At 42.0% G+C, this 24,497-nt stretch overlaps 1 protein-coding gene across 2 annotated transcripts in view; it reads right to left on the reverse strand.

Annotated features, from left to right (window-relative positions):
* The window catches only part of NAV3 (neuron navigator 3), a 351,861-nt gene that overhangs the window by 56,759 nt on the left and 270,605 nt on the right, over positions 1–24,497 (reverse strand). For both annotated transcript variants that reach the window (XM_084810412.1, XM_084810411.1), the window contains exons 17-22: positions 21,308–21,349; positions 18,307–18,464; positions 13,316–13,504; positions 9,179–9,231; positions 4,163–4,186; positions 2,667–2,744 (exon numbers count right to left, since the gene is read on the reverse strand). In XM_084810412.1, coding sequence (XP_084666538.1) covers positions 2,667–2,744; positions 4,163–4,186; positions 9,179–9,231; positions 13,316–13,504; positions 18,307–18,464; positions 21,308–21,349 — 544 coding nt within the window. The remainder of the gene's footprint in view (positions 1–2,666; positions 2,745–4,162; positions 4,187–9,178; positions 9,232–13,315; positions 13,505–18,306; positions 18,465–21,307; positions 21,350–24,497) is intronic.

Raw genomic sequence — 24,497 nt, forward strand, 5'->3', positions numbered from 1 at the left:
GTCATGCTGGCTGGGTCTGATGGGAGCTGAAGTCCAAATCATCTGGCTGGCACCAGGCTGAGGAAGGCTGAGATACAGTACTGCTATCATAAATAAACGCAGGATATATTAAAAATAAGATATCCATTCACATATTTTATGAAAGCAAAGTATATAATACTAAACTATGACAAAGACATTCAGAAGCAATAATTATCTCTTGTCAGTACCATGTTTCACAGAGTAAGAAAAAGAGACTTTGAATGCTTTAAGGGCTGGAGGTCTTTGCCAGATGACACACCAATGAGTAATGCATATTTGTACCATGCCAGAAAAAAGCTTAGGAAGCAAATCGAGATGTGAAGATGATCTAGGAGACATGGTGAAAAGTGGGCATAAGATTTTCAGAGAAATAATCAAAATATTAACATTAAAATTAATGTAATAGAAGAAATTCAACAATGATTATTTTTTAATCTGTCACACACCTTGGGTTTAAAATTAGTATTTTATTCTTTAATAAATGTACGGGGGGTTTCTTATAAGGAGTAATAAAATTGTAGGACAGCTACCCACAAATAGTTTCACATCTACCATAACCTAATATCCGATTGTTAAGTGTGCATTGCTGGTACATTCAGGGATGGAAAACTGTTACTTAGAGAATCCCCAATAAAAGCTATAAAAACCAAGCTGCCATTTAATACTAGAGGCCACAGAATCTGTACAGATTCTGGAACTAATTCTGTGACTGGAATAAATTATTCAGATTCGTTATTTTTGTATCTGCTTACATTACTTTCGTACTGTGCCTTGATTGCAAAACTTGTTTGGAAGGGCAGCATGTCTGACATTTTTAGTGTCACAAAATGGGAAAGGAGGTTGCGAACAAATAAGAGTGTAGAGCTAAAGAAAACAGAAATAGGAGCAGAAAAGCAATAGTGGGACCCAGATTTCCATTAGAAACCAAATGCAGAACCTTCTAGAAATGCCTGAATATTTTCAAGTTTAGGATGCTTTACTCTTACCAGCCACAAGTAGAAACTTAAGTTCTGATGTTAATTGACTGCAGCAGATTGCACCACATGAGGTTTGCATTCAAACTGGGTTTGGTGGGGCCTCAATAATTTACTGTATGAGGTAGATACTAGCTGCGCAGAAACAGTCTTACATGCCCAGACCTACAACACCTTCAATCATATGCACAAGTTCCTTTTAGGAGAAGGAACAATGTGAAAACATAGGGTTGTATCCAACACTGTTTGTCTACCAGTGGAATGGAAACCACTGGCGGAATGTATTTTCCTTCCCCATTGAAATTCCCCCAACTGCCCTCAAATCTTCTATGGACACTCCAGAGCAGATAGGGGCACAGGGTAGGGACTGCAGGGGGAAACAGAGCAAAGGGAAGTCTCATTACATCAGTGGAAGTCCATACACACATCATTAGGTTTAACCCATAATCTGCTTAAGTACCAAATATTGGGTGTGTCTGAAATAAACGTTCCCTGCTCCTAACCAGTCCCATTTCAGAAAACACTGAAAGTGTTGCATTATTCAGAAACACCCACCAATGTCACAAAGTGACACCTGACATTTTATTTTGTGACAGTGGTAATTGCTGTTCTTCAGCAAAAGCTAAATTCATTCATTTTGCAGAAGCTCAAACCTGGAACTGTTACTTCCTTTCAGATTTTAAATATGATTCTATGACAATACATACAATTTTGTATGAACTTGGTACATAATACAATCAAATATGAGAAGGTATCATTATTTGGGTGATAACAGAAATTACTCTACTTGTAACCTTTTGTTTATAGTAACAGAAGAAAATAGTAAAGAAAATAACTTTTATTTTAATGTCCCTTTTTTTGTATAATGTAGTGGCAAATAAGCAGAAATGAAATGTACTTCAAATGGAAAGAATAAGAATATCTCAAGTGAAAGCCATAAGGTCTTTTATTATAAGGTAATGATTTAGAACCATAACACAGTATGCAAATCCCACAATCTTGATTTTTTTCGATCCCTGAAGAAAAGAATTTTGGCCACTTAACATGAAATGTGGCCACAGAGACTCCTGATAAAATGTCCGCCAGACACTTTGAGAGCCACCCACTTGCTGAACATGCTAGCACTGCACCAGACATAGTGGGTGGGATTTGTTTTTATCCCTATAGTATGGGGTTCCTGATTGTGCAAAGCATAACCACGTTAAACCAAATGTAGCTACAGCATCACTGCAGACCTTCCTCATCAGGGAGGGTGGGGTTGAAAGGGCACAGGCAGACTATGAATCCCTGTTTCCCCAGATGATTACATTTGCACATTCCAAGGCATTTGTGTGTTCGAGCCATTTCCACCACACTTAGAATGTATGTTTCTCTTCACCCAAGATTCTATTGTTGTTGTGCTGGCAATCAAACATTTTCCTCATGGTTTACGTTTTTCTTCCACAGGACTTCAGAATTCAGTTCAGAATTTGCAGTTAAATTCACGTTAGAGAAACTGGCTTGAAATATGCATCCTACATTTGTTGGAGCCTACCGTTCTTTTAAAATCATGGTTGTCACCTCTAATACTTTGTTTGCAAAGTAGCATCTTCCTCATGAGATTACTGTGGGTATAAATGGAGACTTTTATAACCATATAGAAAGGATTAACAACAAGAGTAAATTACTTACGTTTGCTGACAGCTGTGATGTAAGGGTGGCCACTTTTTCCTGTGATGCAACCAGCTCCCTTCGTAGTTTATGAATTTGCTGGATATGAAGGCAAACACAAACTCCACTAAAAATATGTCAGTATAATCTTATGCTTTGACTAAAGGCTATTGAATAGATTAAATTATATCAGAAAAAATAGCTAATGTTATTTGTCCATGCACTAAACATAGTATATTAACAGCTTAGTCATAAGAACATAAGAGGAGCCCTGCTGGATCAGACTGAATGCCTTTCTAATCCATCATCCTGTCTCCCACAGTGGCCAAACAGATGCCCATGGGAAGCCCACAAGCAGAACATGAGGGCAAGAGCCTTCTTCTGATGCAGCTTCCCACTGACTTGTATTCAGAGGCTGCCTGTGAAACTGCCTGTGATCCTGGGGGTAGCATATCGCCATTATGGCTAGTAACCTTTGAATGGCATTATCCATCATGAAAGTATCTAATCCCCTTGCAGAGCTGTCTAAATTGGTGACCCTCACCACATCTCATGCAAGCAAATTCCATTGGTTAGAAATTACCAGTAAAATACAACATATGCACAATACTGTTTAACTCTCTGTCCATCCGTCCCCCAAGCCTCATGAACATTTCTCTAAAATTTTTGAAGGATGAAATTAACTCAGATGCATGAGCTTAGTAATAAGCATGTGAAGTGTCAACTTCTATTTGATTATATATGTACCTGGTGGAATAATCACTCAAAGGGCCTGTAGAATTAAGAAGAGCCAACAAAGCCCCCGCCAAAAGTGTTCCACACTTGACCTTTAGTGTCACTTTTAAAATGTACCTTTTATAATTATTAACATAATTATGTTAATTAACATTAACATAAAGATAACGTTAATTATATGAACATCAATGAATTGAATACAGTGATGCTAGGGGAGGTCAGGTGAAGAGGGTACTAAGAGGTCGCTGTCACTGAGTGGTGACTCAGGCCCTTAACAGTGAGCACACACAGTGGCATTTTTATTTAATTCTCTTTTTGTATTATTGTATTTATCTGCCTCATAACACAAGATCTCTGGGCAGCTCACAAACAAATGCAACAGTAAAATATATTAGAAAACAATATAAACTGTTACAACTAAAACAGAATTAAAACACAGTTTTTAAACTGAGAAACCAAGACTAAAAGACCAAAGTTATTTAAAAGACCTGGGTGAATAAAAACGTCTTCATCTGGCACTGAAAAGACCATAAAAATGGCACCAGGCAAGCCTCTCTGGGAACGCTGTTCCATAACCAGGGTTCTGCTACCAAAAAACCTCTCTCCCTAGAGAAGAGGCTCTCTCCTCTTTTGGCAGGGGCACTCATATGGTACATATGGGAGACATGTCATTGCTGCTGATGATGTCATCGGCTCATGCCAGGCAACTAAGACCATTGACAAGCACTTTGTACAGTGAAGTATTCTATATAAAATCTTAATTTTAAAAGGTACAATTTTACCTCTGAATGTGCCTTTTCTTCCGCCTAGAGGAAGAGATAAAGAAGTTATTTATGAAAACATACAACTGAATTTTCTGTCATTAAGAAAATCAAAGTAATAGGTTCTGTCTCAGATAAAAATGAGTTCTCAGATATAACCGTAGAAAAGAATGAGAATGAGAATGAAAATAATCAATCCCCATGAGATTATTTTTGGATGTACCTCTGTCTGCAAATGGAGTACTGTCAAAGTTTTAAGTTACTATGGCTGCAATTCTAGACACATTTATCTGGGAGCAAGTCCTATTGAACTTAATGAGACTTACTTCTCAGTAGAAATGCATAAGATTGCACTGTAAGATGTTTTAAGTTCTGCCAATGCTGCCATATGCTTAACAGATTTTTATTTTTATTTTTTGTATTTTATTTTTTGTAAATTGCCCTAAGAATTTATCCTTATGGACTGTATAGAAATGTTTATAACAAATAACAAACAAACAAACAAACAAGATTTTTATTAGATTGTTAACATAAGAAAGGGGAGACTGATGAACGGAGACTATGCATCCCCCTGTACTAAATCTTAGAAACATGGTAGGCTCTATGCTCAATTTACAGAGCCAAGAATAGACTACTTCCTTTCAAATATAATGTTTGAAATAAGTGAATAAAAGCAGAGGGCAAGAATCAAAGGAAAAAAGTAAAAATAGTCAGTTTTACAGAAATTTGCATCACCTAGTGACGTAAGGGTAGAAATGAGGGGAGAGACTATCCAAAGCCCCCTGGCAGGAAAAAAAAAAGTTCCCTCTACTTCTCATCCTGGTAATATGATCAGCGGCACAGAAAGTGATATGAAAATATATTTGTGTGTGTCATGCCACACAGTAATATGGACATTATGGATTTTAAAAACGCAAAATAGAGGCACTTTAAACTCAACATGCAGATATGAAAGAAGTAGTGGGGCACTATATCATATCAGAGAACAAAGGAATTTTGTTATTTAAGGTCAACTTGTCCATCACTGAAATCAAATCTTTTGCCCGAGGCTTCCACTAGCGTATCATTTCTTGATTAGGAACTGCACAATTGCATGAGCTTTACCCCTAGGTGCCTCTGAGAAGCAGCAGGGAAAATGCTGATCAAGGATTATGTCTTTCAAGTACAATTCACACAACGGATTTATAATCCAAAAGCCGCCCTCGCCCTTAACCAAAAAGGTTCTTCAACTTCCATTATCACAGCTAGATACTCAAACTCTGAACAAGAAGTGTTGTCAAGTGGCTAGAAAGGGAGCTGGGATGGAGTCAAGTAACAGAAATCTCAAAAAGGCTGTTCTCATCTGATTTAGTACGTGATGGTGTATAATTCATTAACACTTGGCCTACTTGCCAAAAAAGTATTGTTACTTAGTTGCACAATTCAACCAGCGCTTGCAAGGTCCTGAGATCTCCAGGGTACAGGCTACAATAGTATAAATTGCTAATGCAGATATATTCACTGGTGTAAGAACATTTCAGAAATACTGATTGATCCTATGAATCCTGGAAGTTCAGTCATACTTTACCATTTGTATTTGCCATCTGCCAGTGCAAATTTGATGTTAGAACATATCCAAGTCCAGGTAGGATAAGTTAAAAATCTCTGTGCTCAAAATCTCCAAATTCCCAGGCATATAAACTCAAATGGTATGTCAAATGTGCTAAGTTACATTATGCAAATGTAGACTTTTAATATGTTTTCCCCAGTCATCCATATTTTGAACATTGCTTAGTTCTTCAGAAACAGCTGCAGTTAAGGTAAGTTAATACGTAAATTAAGGGGGGTGTTAGTACTAAAATTAAAAAAATGCAATATATGCAAATATTTTTAGACTGCATATATATCTTAATTTGCATGCCTGCTTTATTATGAAATCACTATTTGAATTTTTATAGAATTTGGTACTTTAATTGGGAGAGGAGACTATTGCAAAGCAAAGTTTAATGGCATGAGAACATACATACATGGGCAAGTGATAACAAATGCCCTAACCCCGCGTCCGGCTCGCCTGGCCGTGGGGGGGGGGGGGCGTTGCGGGCGGGCAGGGTGAAGAGGCATCTCAGGCTGCCATTGGGCAGCACTTCGCGCCATTCACGAGGGGAGGTGCTGGAGAGAAATCTTGTTCTTGATCCACGCCCCTCCCCAAGCAATGGACGGGAACCCATGCATGCGCGTGCTCATGTCTGGACACAGCAGGGTGTGGTGAGCTGGTCTTAGTGCTTGGCTCAGGCTGCAGCTCCCAGAGCAGACTGTTCCAGTGTGTACGAGTTAGTGGTCTGACAGGCGCAGCATGTAGTGTGAGCACCTCCTTCTCAGTCCTATTTCACTGTGGGTTGGTGCGTGTCCCCCGCAGTTTTTGGTGCAGCATCGAGGAGGGAACAATCTGTTGGTGGTAAAGGCAAGGACCTTTCCCAGGTCATGCGGCACAGCTGGCCAGCGATACTATCACCAGCCTGCTTGCTTCCTCAGATTAATTGCAGGTTGTGTGGAATTTGAGGACCATGGAGGCGGCCCATCGGAAAGTGAACCAGGAGATGGCATCTGGCTATATCAGAATAGCAACAGGATCATCTCTCATCTGAAATTATTAGGGTGCGGGTGGAGCCTTAGAGACAGGCCCAGCCCGATTTGGCAACGACAGAGTTTTGGTTGGATTGGCTAAAGGGCCGGCGAGGAGTCATTTAGCACACGAGTGGGGAGTACGACTAGACATTAGGCTTGTCACTCCCAGCGGCCACTATGATACAGGCTTCTGTGTATGTCACGCCATCCAGGGCGGGGCCAGGACATCACCTGCAACTGCGGATTCCTGGCGTCCCCCTTTCCCAGATATCGTTCATCATTCCGGACTTAGGGCCATTAATCTGCATGACTGTTACTAAGCTGGCATTGAGTACTCTCAGTCTAGGACATCTGATTTGGACACAGTCTTTTAGCACTGGGGCCGCTCCTACATCTGCATCTTCAGGTTTTGGCACCGGATCAAGTGAAGGCGATGGGCAGGTGGCACTCCAAGGCCTTCAGGACTTGTGTGTGGGCTTTTCCTTGATGCCAAGGCGCTACCTCTCCTTTTGCTGCTTACCATTCTCCTTTATCTCCTTTAGGTCATGTGGTCACAGCACAGTGCTCAGGATGGTCGGTGGTCTTATGTCATGCTGTGGACCCAGCTTGGACTGCAGACGTGGTATGCAGTGAGAGTGCCTTCTCCACTCTATTCCATCAATGTGAGGTGCAGGTTCCCCCCCAGCGTTTGGCACTGCATTTGGGGGAAGGACCTGGCTGTGTGAAGGCAAGGACCTCATTCGGCAGGCCTTGGCCGATTATGAGTTATTCAGCATCGTGAGCTGGGGATAACTACAATTTGTCTTGTGTGTCCACAAGAATGAAGTGCGGAATGTTCTGACCCATGGGGAGGGCCCGTCAGAAAGTGGATTGGGAAAGTAGCCTTCGGGCTATACGAACATGGTGATGGGATCATCACTCATTAGGAAATCAAATGGACAAGGAGGGAGCCCTACAGACAGGACGGTGTTTACCTGTCTGATGCAGAAAATGACATATTTCTGTTAGCTCTGCAAAGGGGCCTGTAGGAAGTTCTTCTGCGCAAGTGGAGGGGGAGTTTGACAAGCAATAGGCTTGTCACTCCCAGTGGTGGCAAAGATGGGCAAAAGGAGAACCAACTTAGGGATGGTGAGCATTCAGAGGCACCTTATGGTGACAGGTGACATCTGAGGCCTCCCAAACAGGTTTTGCGGCTCGGCAGGGGGATAAGGGTTGCCTGTGAGACCGACTCACCTCACTCACCCAGGAGCTGTGTGGCCCTGGGAGGGGGTGACACGGGAAGGTCTACCTCCCCCATAAGGGGCAGTCTGGGGGGGGGGCGGCGATGCTGACACGCCACCCCTCTGGCTGGGTATGTTTTCGCCCATAAAGGTGCCAGCTAGCCGCTGGCACAGACAGTGCCCGTCCTAGGTTTTCCCCTTTGCAGATATTTCAATAAATGTGGCCCAATTTCAATCCAAGCTTTGTTTTTCTGTGTCTTCATTTCCACATCTCCGCTCACAATAAGAGTCTAGGCTTAAGGAAGGTAATTCAGTCCATGAATTGAATTTCATGAACATCTGGACCTGTGTGTTTCAAACATCAATATACCCCAAGGAGGAAGTAGTCATGCTTTAAAGAAAACTGAAGCTGGGATTCTCATAATTTGAATGTTTAGTTCTTCAAAAGCAGCTGCAATTAAGATAAGTTAAGATATTATATAAATTATGGGGTGGGGAAATAGTACTAAAATTAAAAAGCCCAGTAGGTTTTGAACCCCAAAGTAGCCAGGTTTTAAAAATTGAAGTGTATGATGACATTTGCAATGGTGCAGTGCCTAATAGAACCATTTCTTTTGAAAAACAACATGATTTTATTCTGCTTCCTAAAATCAACGTAAAAGCAAACTTCCACTGTGTTCCATGGAGGAAATATAGCTTATAATTACAGTCACCTACTGTCTGGTTCCCTAAAGACCATTTTACACCAGAATCCGAAATTGTGTCCTCAAAACAGCATTGTAATTTCAGAGTAATCTTGTGCACATCGGCAAGCCTCTATCAATAGAGCAAAAGCAATCCACCAAGTGGCCAATTACTGTGCCACTGGCTCTTAAGGTGAACAAAAACTAAAGATTATGAAACAAGCCATAATGGCAAAGTACAACAGCTCTGACCAACACACAAAGCAATCGGTCCCTAGCAGACTTTGTACAATTCAGCTTTCAAGGGAAAACACAAAAGATTTTACAGAGGGCTAAATTCAATTCAGGGAGGCAATTGCATCCGGAAACCATAAGGAAGAGGTAAAATTCAAACAGCAGTGAGAATTTTTCATTGTCCCACCTGTGTCAAATTTTTGTTTGTTTCCTGGACTATTTAAGAAAGCCACCTAGCTTTGTGTGGGATGCACAATATATAGACATACAAGTGTTTATATACTGTCAACACTTACTGTGGAGTAGAGAGAAGAGGTGCTGGAAACTAGTGATAATGAGGAGCCATGTACTAAAAACAGAGAAACACCAAGAGCATTATTGCAAAAATATTGATGAAACAACGGGAGTTATTTCCTGTCAAGCTCACTAACAGAACAACTCTTTTCAAATGAGAACAATTTTCTACAAAAGGAAAGCTATTAAAGAGGCTAGCCATTTAGATACACACACAGTTATTCAGTGCCTAAAATGACTTTTCTATGCCGAAAAACACTTGTATATAGAGATTATAATGGTGCGCTGTATTTTTGCCAGTAAACAACATTAATCTTGCTTTGATAGCAAAACAACATCTGAATGTCACCTTTTAGCAAATCAGTGTTTGACAAAACAAATGCAGAACTTCTAAAATGCTGTTTGGAATACAGACTGTGGAAGTACTTTGCTAAGCATATAGCTCCCACTGTGGCCTGGATCCCATGACTGCAGCTGGCGAAATAAGTTGTTGTAGGGTTCTGGGTGGCTTGTTACCCACAGCAACAAGCCATCCTGGCTGGGTTTGCGCAATGTGACAATCTGCGCTGCTGAGGGTAATTATGTTAATCCCCCCAGCATGCGACCGGCCCGTGCAGGGTGGTTAATGAGCCACCGTGGCTTATTAACGGCCCTGCAGTCGTGCGAGCCAGGTCTGTGAGTTACATGGCCTCTATTTTGGAGTTAGGTGGTCACTTTGCTAACATACATAAAACCAGGTTCAACTTCTACACAAGAGTCTTAGGGCCAAACTAGCCGAGGCACCACTGACACAATTAACGACTGTATTAATGGATATCTAAAAGTAAACAGCAGGCACGGGCCCCATGATCCAGAACAGAACCTTGTGGTTTTGGGGCCTGAACTGGATCAGGACCCTGTTGTGGGGAGTAGACAGCTTTAGCACTTTGCCCCTCATTGAGGTCCTGATCCGGATCAAGACTCCCATGCAGGCTGTTTGCTTTGGAATAAAAGCTTTCCTTGATGTGAATGAGAGCTTTTCTCCCCACACAAATAGTAGGTGGGCCAGCCTCCCACCTCCCCAAATTCAGACTGGTATTGCAGTGGGGGGCAAAGTGTTAAATTCCTCCTACTCCCCACATCAGGGGCCCAATCCAAATCAGGGGCCCATGGCTGCTATTTATTTATTTTAGATGTTTGTTTTATTTTGTTTCACTTTAACGAATAGAAACGTAACAAGGAAAGGCAGAGATGGGGTGGGGGTTAAGGTACAAGGGGAGTAGATAACAGCTCAGAGGAAAAAAAGGATTGATGTGAGGAGAGCAAGGATGTAGGTATAGTCAACCTGAATCAGTGTTTAAGGAGGGCAGCTGGGCAAAAACATCAATGTAGACAGGTCAGATCTCTAAATAAGTGTCTCAGAGCTATCGCTGATAGTAACTGTATGTTCAAACACGGAAAGGGTGGTACGATCCTCTGTCCACTGAAGCACTGAAGGTAGGGATTAATCCTTCCAATGTTGGAGTATGAGTCTTTGGGATGAGGAGCACACTGGGCTTTGGCTGTCTGCACATAATGAGGGCTGAAAATGATTTCCCCCCTGCTACTACCCCTGTTTTGCTATTGGGCTAGCTTTGGGGTGGGGGCTTCCCTGCACTCCTTTTCATGAGTGCAGTTTATTGATATTGGATTACTGGATATAATTTAGCCATGTCTACTTTATTTCACTTGCCTCACAACTTTGGCAGAAGGACCATTGTGAATGCGGAAAATTACCCTGATATTGTGGAAGTAGGAAAATGCTTGGACAGGGGATAGCAGGGACTCATGAGGGTTGAAATCTTCGGGAAGGGCTGCTGCCGAGGGCTATGAAGCAGAGGTATGGACAGCTAATATGGGTGACTGACCATTCACAGCTACCTATTCCCCCAAGGGATGTCATGGCTTGACTTTAGTGGTGCCAGGGGGATGTCATGGTAGGCTATTCATGAGTGTCCCATAGGCAGTGTTAGAAGCTACTGTCTCCACCCTGATCTTATCTGATGTATTATGGTCAGCCACTGTGTGAACAGAAACCTGGACTAGATGGGCCCTTGGTCTGATCCAGCATGGCTCTTCTTATGTTCATATTCTATATTTCTTCAGTAAAGTTGTGGCCTGTTCAAACCCATTCATTGGTGTCTGCCTCTTTCTTCATCCCATGGCAATTATGTGTGCTCACATGATCCACTTTCCATGGCCATCTGCCAGTTGTCAAAGCAGAGGAATATAGTTCAGGAAAATGTGGACATCTGTAAACTTCAGTGAAGCCTCTAAAACAAAATTAATATGCAGGTAGATCTCCACCCAAAAAGGAACCATTACAGAGTGGCCCTCCAGTCTGCAATTTATTTTTTAAAAGTCATTCATGCAATTGCTAATGTTGTGAATGGTGTCTCATCTAGTGACCGGCCCTCATGATCAGTGTGCCAGCCAATTTCAGCTCCATTCTATATTCTCTCCGAGATTAAAGAGTTGCCTTTTATCTTGCTAAGTGTTTATTTATTTACAGTATTTTCAGCCTGCTCTTCAACCAGAAGGTTTCCCAGGGTGCTTTACACAAGATTAATAAAAATTAGACAGTCCCTGGCTGCAAGCTTACAATCTAAAAGGCATGACACAAAAGGAAAAAGGGACGAGGAGAGAAGAGGGAAAGTAAAAGTAGCACAGAACTTGGCAATTTCACTCAATTCACACAATTTCATTTGTTCCAAAAGCAATTGGAGAACTGGCCAACTGTTTGAAGAAAAGCTTTGGCTATGTTTGATAGCACAATATGGTTATCTCAAGGCAACTGCAAGGAATAGTTGAAAAAATGAATAGGAAAAATACTTTTGCCAGAATTGTGAAGACATTGTACACCCTAAACCAGTCTTCCCCAAACTGGTGCCCTCCAGATGTTTTGGAGTACAACTCCCAGCATTCCCAATCATTGGTCATGCTATCTAGGACTGATGGGAGTTTTAGTCCAACATCTGGAGGGTACCAGGTTGGAGAAGGCTGCCCTAAACCACATGGATTTTAGGGTATAACAGTATTTGTTACTGATGTGCATTTCACAAATGGGCTCACCAAGAAATTATTGGTGTACTAGGATTGTTATTTTTACTGATAGTATTATTATATCATTTATTCAGTACTTTTAGTAGTTATTCCTGTCTATTTATCCTAGGTATGACTACCATATGAGGTAAATAAGGATGAGTGTAACTTGGCCAAAGCCAACCAGTAAGCTTCATGGTACAACAGAGATGTGAATCTGACATCCACACCAAAATACTCTACCCACTACATGAATCCAGAAGATGTATAATGGAATATTTCTTGTCACATCCCTGTCAAGCTTGTGAACAGAGATGCTGGTCCTTTGGGGCAAATATTGGCATTGCCATATTTCTTCATTTCAAGGAAAAATCTCCTTTTTAAAATATCGGACATGATTTCCATAAGGCTTAAGGAATCAGCACTTATTTCAGATCAGTATAGATCAATTAATCCTCACAATTCAGTCATACCAGCTCCACCATACCCTTACTTTTTAAATGACAGTATCCCTAGCTGAGGATGGCTGGTCACGGCCAGCTCTGCTTGTTGAAACATGGAATGGTAAAATCAGCTGGGACTGCTGCAAGTGCCAGAAAAAGAGAATCTGTTATGTTTGGGCTGCTGCCAGATCTAGCCGGAAACACACACACACACACACACACACACAGAGAGAGAGAGAGAGAGAGAGAGAGAGAACGAGAACACTGGAGGGGGAAAGAAATTACTTTGTGTAATCAGGCTGTGTGGGAGAACTTAACCAGGCAAGGAGCCAACAAACTTGATGGAAGCGGGGGAAGTGAAAATCAGGCTGATGGAAATAAAAACCTGGGAGAGCTTCAATAGCTTAGTAGCCATGGTGGCATGGGCCATCAGCCTTGGTGGAATGATAAACAGCTGTGAATTACTATTCCAGTAGGGCTCTGACTAGGTAAAGCATATGTCGCAGTTGTTTGAGCTTAACACAAAGGGAGGCCATAAGAAGATTCATGTACATTTAGCCCCAATATAAAGCACAAACCGTATTTTCGTTTTATGCTCTGGATGCAGCCTCTGTTGAACACACCACATGCTCTTACCTTCTTCCATGCTATCTCTGAACGAACCAGAATGACTGATTGCACGTGGTCTGTCCTCTAAGGATGTGGCGCTACCACACAGTTGGGAATCATTGTAAAGATCAAATGAAGAATCTTGTGCTGGGATGCTGTTTGACCGCATCATACTGGGCCCAGGAAGTTTGAATTGGGATAAGTTTGTTGGACTCACTGCAATATCAAGCATATCTTTTAATAACAGATCACTGCACTCCAGGGAAAAATAGTGCCAAATGTCATACGGGCTTTTCATTATTTGATGAATAATTAGAAACACATTTAGGATAGTTTCACATCTGCATGCTTGGCTTACTTGTTCTGAGAGTACTCCCTACCACCTAGACAGTTGTGTTTTGCTTTTCTTACTATATTAGTATTTTTTATAGTTAATGCTTCCAAATTTATTCATAGCTAGCGAATGGACCCAGCTTCACATGGCTTGAAATAGCCCTTAGTTTGATACAGCAAAGGCTTTACACAAACATACATAGTTGTCAGAGCTGGACACATTGTGTTCACCCTGTCTGAATGATGCCACAGCCACTGGCACCCCTAGGCATAACCCCTGCCATGGTGCAGTCCTATAGCTTCCTGACAGAAGGCCCCCCTGAGGGTGAGCTTCTACTCAGCGGAGGGGTGGGGGCAACCCTTGGTTAGGGTGGTCTGCCACCTAGTCACTAAAGATGATACTGCAGGCTTCAAACATACAGAGACATTAAAATTAAGTGTTATATTTTTAAAAAAAGCAAACACCAAATATCTCTGAGGTGCACACCCCTAGGGTGCCCACAATATGCATGCCAGGTTTCAGGTGTCTAGATTTCATGGTCTTCGAGCTATGGCATTGACAGACAAAACATATCCTCCTTTATTATTACAGATTATGATACTATGGCATTTGCTAATTGTGTAGTAGTGAGATATCTTAGATTACAAATATCTACTGATGCATCTTTTTCTCCTTCTGCTATGTTTGTTTTTGCATTTATCCTTATAGTAAGTGAATAGGCTTTATCGAAAGAGAAGTAGCAGATCCCCTCTTAGTTCAAATGCTACCCCCATCATTTGGAAAGCTGACTTTCAACAGTCTTACAGGGAACACTTTTGTCCCTTCTAGCTGGTGTGGAACCAGGGCCATGGAAAATAGGCCTTATCTTTCCCCTTCTCAGACTACTGTGTCAAAAATTTTAACTGATGTGGTAGATCAAGTTGTTTCCAGCAGTGCTGGCTGTGTCTAAAATAAAAATGTCTGGAACTGTATTTTTCTGAGAATCATTTCACTCCATAGGAAAATGGCCCACTGAGAAAAGTACTACAGGGTGAACAGCTTTTGTAATAAGCAACTGTACTGGCTACCGCACTAGAGAAAAATTAATCCATGAACACACATGGATTCCTTTTTACCAAAGGAAAGATTGGTATTAAGAAAAAAACTTAAACTGTTGTTAAGTCTGCCTAAAATAAACATGTTATCTATGTCTACACATGCAATCTAAGTACAGATATAAAATTATACAAAAATAAATGGAAGTTACTTCTTATTAAACAGACCTAGGGCTAGTGCTTAACTAACAAAAATAAGGGAGGGGGATCCAATTAATGATTTGCTTATATGATATTCAAATTAACACATCAGGGCTTTATACTTCAGGTTTTCTGTTTTAGAATAAAAATGCTACATTTGTGTGCCCATATCAAACTACTCTCTAGTGGCTGAAGGCTACCTCCATGGATGCCTACCAAACAGGGACCCCATACCGGTCCATTAAGGGCACAAGCCAATGGGGGTGGTTGGCTGCTTCCAAACTCAGAGCCTGCATATGTGGCTAGATGGCTGATTTTGGCTGTCTAGCCAGGACACCTCTGAGCAGGGAGGGGGGGAGACTGGATGGCACACAGGAAGAGTTGTAACGGTGCTTCCACTGCCCCCTCTCCTCCCCGCCCCCAGAAGCTCCCCCTTTTCTTCCGCTTCATGCTGCTCTTATGAGCGTGGAGCTGGGGACGAACTGCTCCGCCTACGAGGTGGTGGGGGAGGGAGTGGGGAGGTGGCTTTCTGGGAACCGACCTCAGGGCACTGGCTCTGAGCTCGGTTCCCGGGAACTGAAAAATCTTACAGCTGTCTAGCTGCTGTCATAATGGCATAAGGAAAAGGTGCCCTAAATGGCATAAGGAAAAGGTGAGCTACTAGAATTTTTCAGTAGGCTAGTAGCATTTTCATCTTAGCTGTGGTAGCTGTGGTATAATGCTTTTAATATATTTAACTAGTGACCGGACCCAGCTTTTCACGGGGTGGAATAGTCCTTGGTTTGATACAGCTTAAAGGCAAAGCCGTTAAGCAAAGTTACACATCTGTCAGAATTGGACGCATTGAGCCCAGGGTGGCCCTGGATTAGCTGCCAGGAACTGGCATCCTAGGCAAACCATGCAGTCGGCGCCCCCACCCCCGAGGGCAGGCCTAGGCTGATTTTGGGGGGGGGGGTAAACTGGGAAACATTTTGCCCCTATTTTCCTTTTAATGAAGCGGTGCCTCCACACACACATCTTTGGAAGCAGAAATATTATCATTTATAATAAAATGTGCCCCAAGTGTGTGTGCATGTTTACTAAGCACTGTATCAGCACAGACGGTCTGAAAAAACAACAAAGGAGACGAGCACTGCTGTCCGCTTTGTGAAGGAGCAGAATTCCCCTCCAAAACGTCCAAGGGAGATCCCTGGAAGAAGGGTCCCGGTTGGCCTACAAGGCACAGCCAGCCCATAGGCTCAGGCCTCCAAGGGCAAAGGAAGCGGCTGCTCTCAGGGGAACCTCTCACTCCCTGCCTCCAACTGGGAGCAGCAGCGGAGCAGGAAGATACCCCACGTCACCTTGCACAGCCTTGGTCATACCCCCTCTCTAAGCACATGCATATCTTTTGTATTTTTTCCCTCGATTATGGTGCCCCACTTAACCTGGCACCCTAGGCGACTGCCTAGTTCACCTATATAGGTGGGCTGCAGCTGATTGTGCCCACCCTGTCCGAGTGAAGCCACAACCATTGGCACCCCTCGGCGCAGTCCCTGCTATGCTGCACCCCTATAGCCCCCTGAGGGAGGTGTCTGCCCACTCCCTTCCCCAGAGGGGGGCTGCCATAGAACTCTGTCCCTCGGGCTACTTCCCAGTGGCTTCAGACTGTATTGATTGCAAAGCTACCTGTTGGGTAGGGAAGCCGGCCACCTAGTGACTGCAGATGATACTGCAGGCTTCAAACACATGCACATATTTAATTAATTAATTAATTAAATTTATTAATCGCCCATCTGGCTGGTCACCCAGCCACTCTGGGCAATGTACAAAGTATATAATAGAACAGTTTAAAACAATAAAACTCTACAGTAAAAACATCATTTTCTAAAAATACTCTAACCCACCCCAAATGCCTGCCTGAACAACCATGTTTTTAATGCGTGGCGGAAGCTCATTAAAGAGGGGGCATGGCGGAGTTCCCTAGGGAGGGAGTTCCACAAAGTGGGGGCCACCACAGAGAAGGCCCTCTCCCTCGTCCCCACCAGTCTAGCTGTCCTGGCTGATGGGACAGAGAGAAGGCCATCCAAGGCTGATCTTGTTAAGCGGCCTGTCTGGTGTTGCAGGAGGCGCTCCTTGAGATAGGCTGGGCCGGAACCATATAGGGTTTTAAAGGTCAAAACCAACACCTTGAATTTGGCCTGGAAAACAACTGGTAACCAGTGCAACTCCTTCAGCACTGGAGTGATGTGATCTCGCCGGCGGCTGCCTTTAATCAGGCGAGCTGCCGTGTTCTGTACCAGCTGCAGCTTCCGAACCGTCTTCAAGGGTAACCCCACATAGAGCACATTACAGTAGTCTAAATGAGAGATGACTAGGGCATGTACTACCGATGGATTGGGAAGGTAGGGGCGCAGCTGCTGTATCAGATGGAGTTGGTACAGCGCTGTCCGGCTCACAGCTGACACTTGAGCCTCCATGGACAGCTGGGAGTCCAAAATGACCCCCAGGCTGCGGATCTGGTCTTTCAAGGGTAGCCGTACCCCATTCAACACCAGGTCAACATCCCCCAGCCTCCTCTTGTCTCCTCTTGTCTCCTCTTACATTAATTAAAATTAATTGGTACATTTTAAAAACCAAATAACCTGGTAGTGCACACTCTTAGGGGGCTGACAGACATCCTCTTTTATTACAGATTTTAAGCCATTGGTCTTAGTGCAGGTGAAGATGTGTGAAATTTCACAGATATATCTGCATGCTCAGAAAATCCCCTCCTGTGTTTGTGACATTTATCCACAAAAGCAGATGTCACTTTTTGAGAAGACAGGGATTTTCTAACTCAGTAGATCACATTTTAATTGTCTCATTAGTTTGGAGCGTAAGTGCAGAAACCTGTATTTAGTGTGTGTGTGTGTACATCTGCACATTTTCCCCTTAGTTAAACAAACAAACAAACAAACAAACAAAAATTGCTTTAAAGATAATTCCAAGGATGGGGAAGAAGCTGCTATGCAGTATTATGTAGGGCTAGTGCTGGCATATTCTTCATTTAATGCAACTATCTGGACCAATCTGGGATTGTACACATTCATTCCCCAGTTAAAGAGCGTCTGCTGTTTGGCTTCCTATTGCATAGGGCTAGTGCTCAGATTGTTCCCATTTTGCTTCTGGAGATTACCCCTCTTCTCAGAACCCCACATAGCTTCTCAGATTGGTGGTAAACGAAAGTATAAGAACAAGACTAAAATTGGCAACAGATTCGGTCCTACAGGACTCGGTGAGACTTACTTCTGGGTAAACATTCTTAGGCATGCACAGTAAATGTATTGATGTTCATAATATGTCCAGATATAGTATGAGCAGGAAAACAAACATACTTCATTTAGACAGTGGAACGTTCCCCACCCCACCCCAGGCTAATTTGTACAAAACAAGCTAAATAAGAACACACTGCAAATGATTGGGTTTTTTACCTAAGTTGGAAAAATATTTCCCTGTTGCAGATGAAGACATAGCTGTAGGAGATGCCAGGGGAGACTGACTTCCAGTATCTTGTAACCCTCCAGTAGAATGGGAACGCAGCCACTCTTTCCCTTCCTCTTGACTGGCCTGCCGAGAGGATGGGGTATACCTGAAAAACACCACCACTGGTACACTTAAAACTTCTACAAGCAAGACATAAGCAATGAGCAACACTCAGCAGAAGACTAGTGGTTGCTATCAAGTATAAGCAGTCATACAGTTGTTTCAGTAGATTTTGAATGGGATACTTCGAATAACCCAAGGAAGAGACAGACAGACAGACAACAATTTGTGTGTGATGGGAAAAAAAAACATACAAGGGGAACTGCTAAGCTGTTAAGAAAAGGTTTAAAAACTCTAGCACATGAAAAAAGCAAAGCCTGAATTTCAAGCATAGTGACAGGGCTGAAGAATGATAGATGGGTAGTAAGGAGAGACGAGTGAACAATTCCTATGTGATATCTGCAACAGGAGCATAATGTACAGGTAAGCTGAAAGCAGCAGGAACAGAAAAACTGCTGTAATAGAAATTACTTTAATTTGTTAGTGGCATCTGATGGGACAAAATGCAGTGTTTGTCTTTCAGAAAGGTCCCTGGTGTTCTGTCCTACCCCCAAAGCGCATAGATTTAAGGGAGGAAAAAGAAATACTCACTTGTACAGAAATGCGTTTGCAGGAACAAAAGCCTCGGAAACCAAATCTCTCAGTGACTTTTTGGTATTGCTGCCAAATGCAAGAATGTAACTGCAGCAGTATACTACAGCCCACTAGCCAGACTCTGTGGCAGGGACTGAGAAAGGCAAATTCTTGAATGGATTAAGATGGCAAGTTAGCATGTGCAGGCATTTCAGATAGTTCAGGTTTCAACTCAAGAGCTTGCATTTTCTGTGTCAATGTACAGTCAGGCTTTATTGAGCCAAATTCCTCGAAGACCTAAAAGCATGTTTAGCACCATCATGGATTTAAAAACCTGGGGTGTTTTAAACAATCCTCAAGTACACAGAAGACACCCATAACTAACTATTGCAGCTAGCACTCCTTGAGTTCACAAGCAGCGATAGGAGTCCTACATCTGTACACATACAAGACTAGATTGCTGGGCTGCAGTACTTTAACAAAACTCTTTGATCAGCACATGGGACAGGTCCAGAGGTTTCCTTTGTTTTGGGGTTTGGGGCTTTTCTTTTGTTTGGAATGTTAGCTTCAGGATTGTATCCCAATATATTTCTTCCTGATAAGGCTGCAAACCTACTTGGGAATATGCTCCATTGAACTCAGTGGGAATTACTTCCTAGTAAACACGCATAGGCTTGAGCAACACATATACATTTTTTAAAAATAAAATTCTGAATTTTGTCACAATATTGTACTTCAAATATTTGGCAATTTTTTTTCTGTGTTTAAAAATGAAGTATATTTGTTTTGTTTTAAAAAAATATTGGGGAGCCTGGTACAAGTCAATACCTGAATGCTGCCAAAGTTAACACATGGGGATCTTTTCTTTTCTTCTTAACATAGACTCATAGCCAAGGACATGCAAAATCTGAAGTTGGATATGGTTTTGAGACAGCCCCCATAAATCCTCCATATGGGAGTTGGTTGTTTATATTTATTTTCCATCAGTGGCTCTTTTGGTAATGTCTCAAATTCAACAGGCTGGAAGGAAATGAACAGAACTGCTGACTGCAAGAACACCATCTCCAACTTCTGATTTCAGGAGACACATTAAAGAGCTCTGCCAACTACACTAGTCAAGATTATTACACAGTTAATTCTTTTTGATGAGCAGACAGCTAGGGGAAGCTGGGATCAGTTCTTCAACATTTTATTTCCCAACTCCATGGAAAACTGACCTTAATTTGCAGCTTCAGGAGGCTGGCAACCCAATATGCTACAATTCAAGTGCAACAGAAAAGTCAGCCTTCTTTCCTTCCTCACAATATAACTGATGATAGTATTAAGCAACTGGCCAACAGTCCTAGCTCTCTGAGTGTCATTCCGGTTGAAACTTTTATTGTACAGTCACACTGCCTCATTCACACAATTTTAAGGGTGTGTGTGGAGATGATGTTGTCTTCTATTTGTAGCCCTCCTGTACTTTCCCACTGCTTCTGTCTCTTTTCGTAGCAGAAAAAAAAAATGGTAGGGGTTAACCCCCCCCCCCGCATTTCTCCTGAAATTCCACCCTCCATAGGAGGTTAAAAAAAGAAAAAAAAGGCCTCCATTGCCCCCGAGACTTTTTCATTTTTTACCACCACCACCCCCTCCCCTGAGGTGGTGGGAATTTGGGAGAGGGGGATGGATGGGTGGGAGGTTTAGGGAATTTTAGGGTGGGTGGGAGGAGAGATTTTAGGGAATCAGTCTGTAGAGGGCAGAGGACACAGAACAAAAAAGGTGGCAGGGGAGGCAGGCATCAAAAGTAGAATTTCTAAAGTGATATTTGAAACAAATTTGGGAGTTCCTCTATAAGTTGAAACATTTGAAGAATTTGAGGTGATAGTGAGCTTTTTTAATAAGTAGCAAAATTTCTTAGGGTGTTTCTGTACCCTGTACCTTCTGTAGGATGCCACTGGGTTCCACCTGAAGCAAAATTTGAAGCAAATCTGGAGTTTCCAGGGAAACATCTGAGCAATTTTGAGGAAATAATTATTCAGTTATGTAAATCTACTAATATAAATATACAGATATTGTGCGTGTGTGTAAAAATGTTATTTCACAATTACTGAGGGTGCACAACTTACAATATATTCCAAGTTTTCATACTGCCAGAATGAAAGGAAAAGACTGTTGTTGTTGTTGTTGTTTAAAAAATGGATTTCTTAAAATAAATTGAAGGTCTATTAGTTGTTCAATAAACAGGATAGAAGTGAAAAGAAAAGGATGAATTATTATAGAAAAAAAGTTACAGAACAACAGAGAAACAGCAGTCATGCTGAATAAAACATCATATACCTTAATCCCTTTTTGGGTAGTGTATTTCTGTCAAGCTGCATGCTGTTAAAAACAAAGAAAACCCCTAAGGACACATAGTAAACATTATGCTTCAGAATTATAAATTCTAAAAATGTTTGTATCACAAAAGGTCATTTGAAGTCACTTTAATGTACCTTTTATGGGAAAATACAAATTCATGAGTGAACAACACAAAGCAAGAATTGTCTTGCCTGTCCAAGAAAAGATATATTTACGTGATACTTTTCTTAATCATATTCCCATTCTCAGCCCTAGTTATTAGGGAATTTGTATTTTTAGACCCTTTGGGAAGGTCATGTGGACCAGGAGGTTAGGATACTTAGCAGATTTCAGTTTCCTGGTCTTCCATAATTACTTCTCTCCTGTTCAAGTCTAGCATCAGGGAAGTGACTTTTCAAATGTCAAGTGGTAAATTCCATTCACATCTGCAGAACATATTGGCCTTGACCTGAGCTCTACAATTGCCTTAAAAAAATGAATATAGACTGAAAAGACTGGGATTTTAGCCCTGGAGGCTGAGGGCTCTGATTTTGGCAGGGCTGTGAATCCATTCTAGGTTTCTGTCACAACCAGCCAGAATTCTAAAAGAGCTATCCAAGGTACAGCACCTTCCATAGCTGGGGTTCCGCACTTTGGGTTCTGCACCTTGGATAGCTCCTTTAGAGTTCTGACTGGTTCTGACTGAAACCTAGAGTGGGTTCACCACCCCACTGACATTGGAGCACTAGCCTCGACTGGATTTTATCATGTAACTATATCAAAACTCAAGTAATGCCTAAAGAAAACTCTAGTCAGATTTCAGTCCCATTTAAATCAATGGGATGAGTTAGTCATGACTAATATGTCCCACTGATTTCAATGGAATTAAAGCAAGACTATCTTCCTCTGGATGCAACCATTACGTCACACAGATTCATTTGCTCTTATGCCACACAGGGCCTGTTCAAGGCATTATCTGACAAAAATGGCTGCCCTGACCACCAGCTAAGAAAGGGCAACCTTTCTATAGCATCCTAGCAATTTACTCATTTTCTGTCCCTTTACAAGCTTTCATGTTTCAGTCATACTCATATTTTGTTTCTTCTTCTTTGCATGTCTCCAAATGACAGAACAGCATGGGAAGAAACCCCCTTACACCTTTTCAGTCTTTATCATTTTTCTCTGAACCATTGCATTGCAAGTGTCAAACACTAATACCATATACTTTATGAAGATGTACAATAAAGGGAAAAGTAGCTATCTTGGGCTACATTTCCACTCAAACATTTTTAGGTGAAATATGAGCTTTTGAAAGGTGTGAAAAGCCCCCTGAAAAACTCCTACCCATGGTTTTCCATGTCTGTTAGCAAGCCCTGATATACTGTTGCTTTGCAGAGTTAATTTCTTCTTCAGTGAGATGTCAGCCAATCAGGGACCACATAGCGAATTTGATGACATCAAGATACCACATAACCAATTAGATTTGACAACACGATGACATCATAGGGGGCAAATGAAGCCCTTGCATTGCCCTCACCCTGAGTGGGGATAGGGTGGGGAAGAGGAACATATCTTAATTGCTAAGGCTACAAGAACTATCACTATTTACCATGCTGTAATTGCGGTTTCATTGCCCACCAGTGGTCCACAGGAATATTGTCACCATTATCCAGCTCAGATTGTGCCATATTTTGCATAAGAAATTGCCACAGAATGTAGAGATACACATTCAGATTGCTTCTATGAATACATATCCTATTGGAAGTACTGCAATGGAGATGGATGATATATGCATTCAGAAGTGTATCCTTAATCTGCATCCAAATGCTACTGTCTATCCCTACAGCATTACTTTCAAAGGAATATGCATCTGGATATACCTCCCTACCCACATTCTGCAGCAATTAGAGATGTGCGACACTGGGAATTCCATTCTGCTTAAGACCAATGGGATTTCACAGCATTTCTGATCCATTAAGTGGTGGCAGACTGCAGCAGGTTTTTTTTCCCCAATTCCAGAAACATTTTGCACATTTTTTCAGGTTCTGCCATTTGTGCAAATGGTAATTTGCGCAAATTTGCGGGGAGACGTATCTTGAAATATGCTCAAATGGTGTTGTAATTTTTTTCAGTATATTTTTTATTGGCGATTCTTGCGCAAATGGGTATGATTGCAAGTCCGCCTGTCCACTATGTAGCCCCTCAGAGGCATATTCCCCTCTTCTAAATATCCTTGTCAGTTTCTCTCCACACAATCCTCTCCACACACTACTTCCTTTAGCCCAGCAAAGACACATTCCCTACTTGTCAAATAACTTGTCAATGTCATCCTCCACTTCAGTGCTTCCTGAGCAAACACTGGGGCAGGAAGGAACTATCCGTGTTTTCTATACTGATTTCACCATCGGAGAGAGCTTTTAGGTCATAAGGAGGTATTAGGCAGCACTCACCTACTTAATATACTAATTAATACTAATCTAATATTAGTTATGTTACTGTAATGGTTGGATATTAGGTTTCAACCAGTTTTTTCATTAGAAATATATTATGATTTTATTATGTACATTATGTAAATATTACATTATTTTGTAGATTTGGCTTTTAAACTGTTTTGAAGAAGTTGAATTTTGGGAGGGAGTTATATTATGTGTATTAATTTAATTTGACTTGGAAGTGATGGGTCTTTACATAATTAGAAAATACTGTTTGTTTAATCTGTCTCTGACTCAACTATGTTTTAGTGAGACATGAATGAGCCTACCCTTCATGCACTCCTTGGGCTTGTGAGCTTTGCCCTTCATTTCCTCTTCTAGTGCAGCAGCCAGAAGCAGCAGGAGTTCAGAAACATTCCCTCCTGCTTTTGATTAACCAGTATGTTGCATCATCTGAACCTGGAAAACTGTGGTTAACTATGGCTAGTTATTAACAAGCCAGCTTCAAAACATGGTTTATGAAGCTTATCATAGAATGATAGAATAGTAGGGTTGGAAGGGGCCTACAAGGCCATCGAGTCCAACCCCCTGCTCAATGCAGGAATCCAAGTCAGAGCATCCCTGACAAATGGCTGTCCAGCCTCATCTTGAAGGCCTCCAGTGTGGGAGAGCCCACCACCTCCCCAGGTGTATTGGTTCCATTGTCATATTGCTCTTACAGTCAGGAAGTTTTTCCTGATGTTCAGCCGGAATCTGGC

This window comes from Heloderma suspectum, chromosome 7, assembly GCF_057233095.1.
Source record: "Heloderma suspectum isolate Gila_16-S chromosome 7, 16-S_ref, whole genome shotgun sequence".
Taxonomy (NCBI): domain Eukaryota; kingdom Metazoa; phylum Chordata; class Lepidosauria; order Squamata; family Helodermatidae; genus Heloderma; species Heloderma suspectum.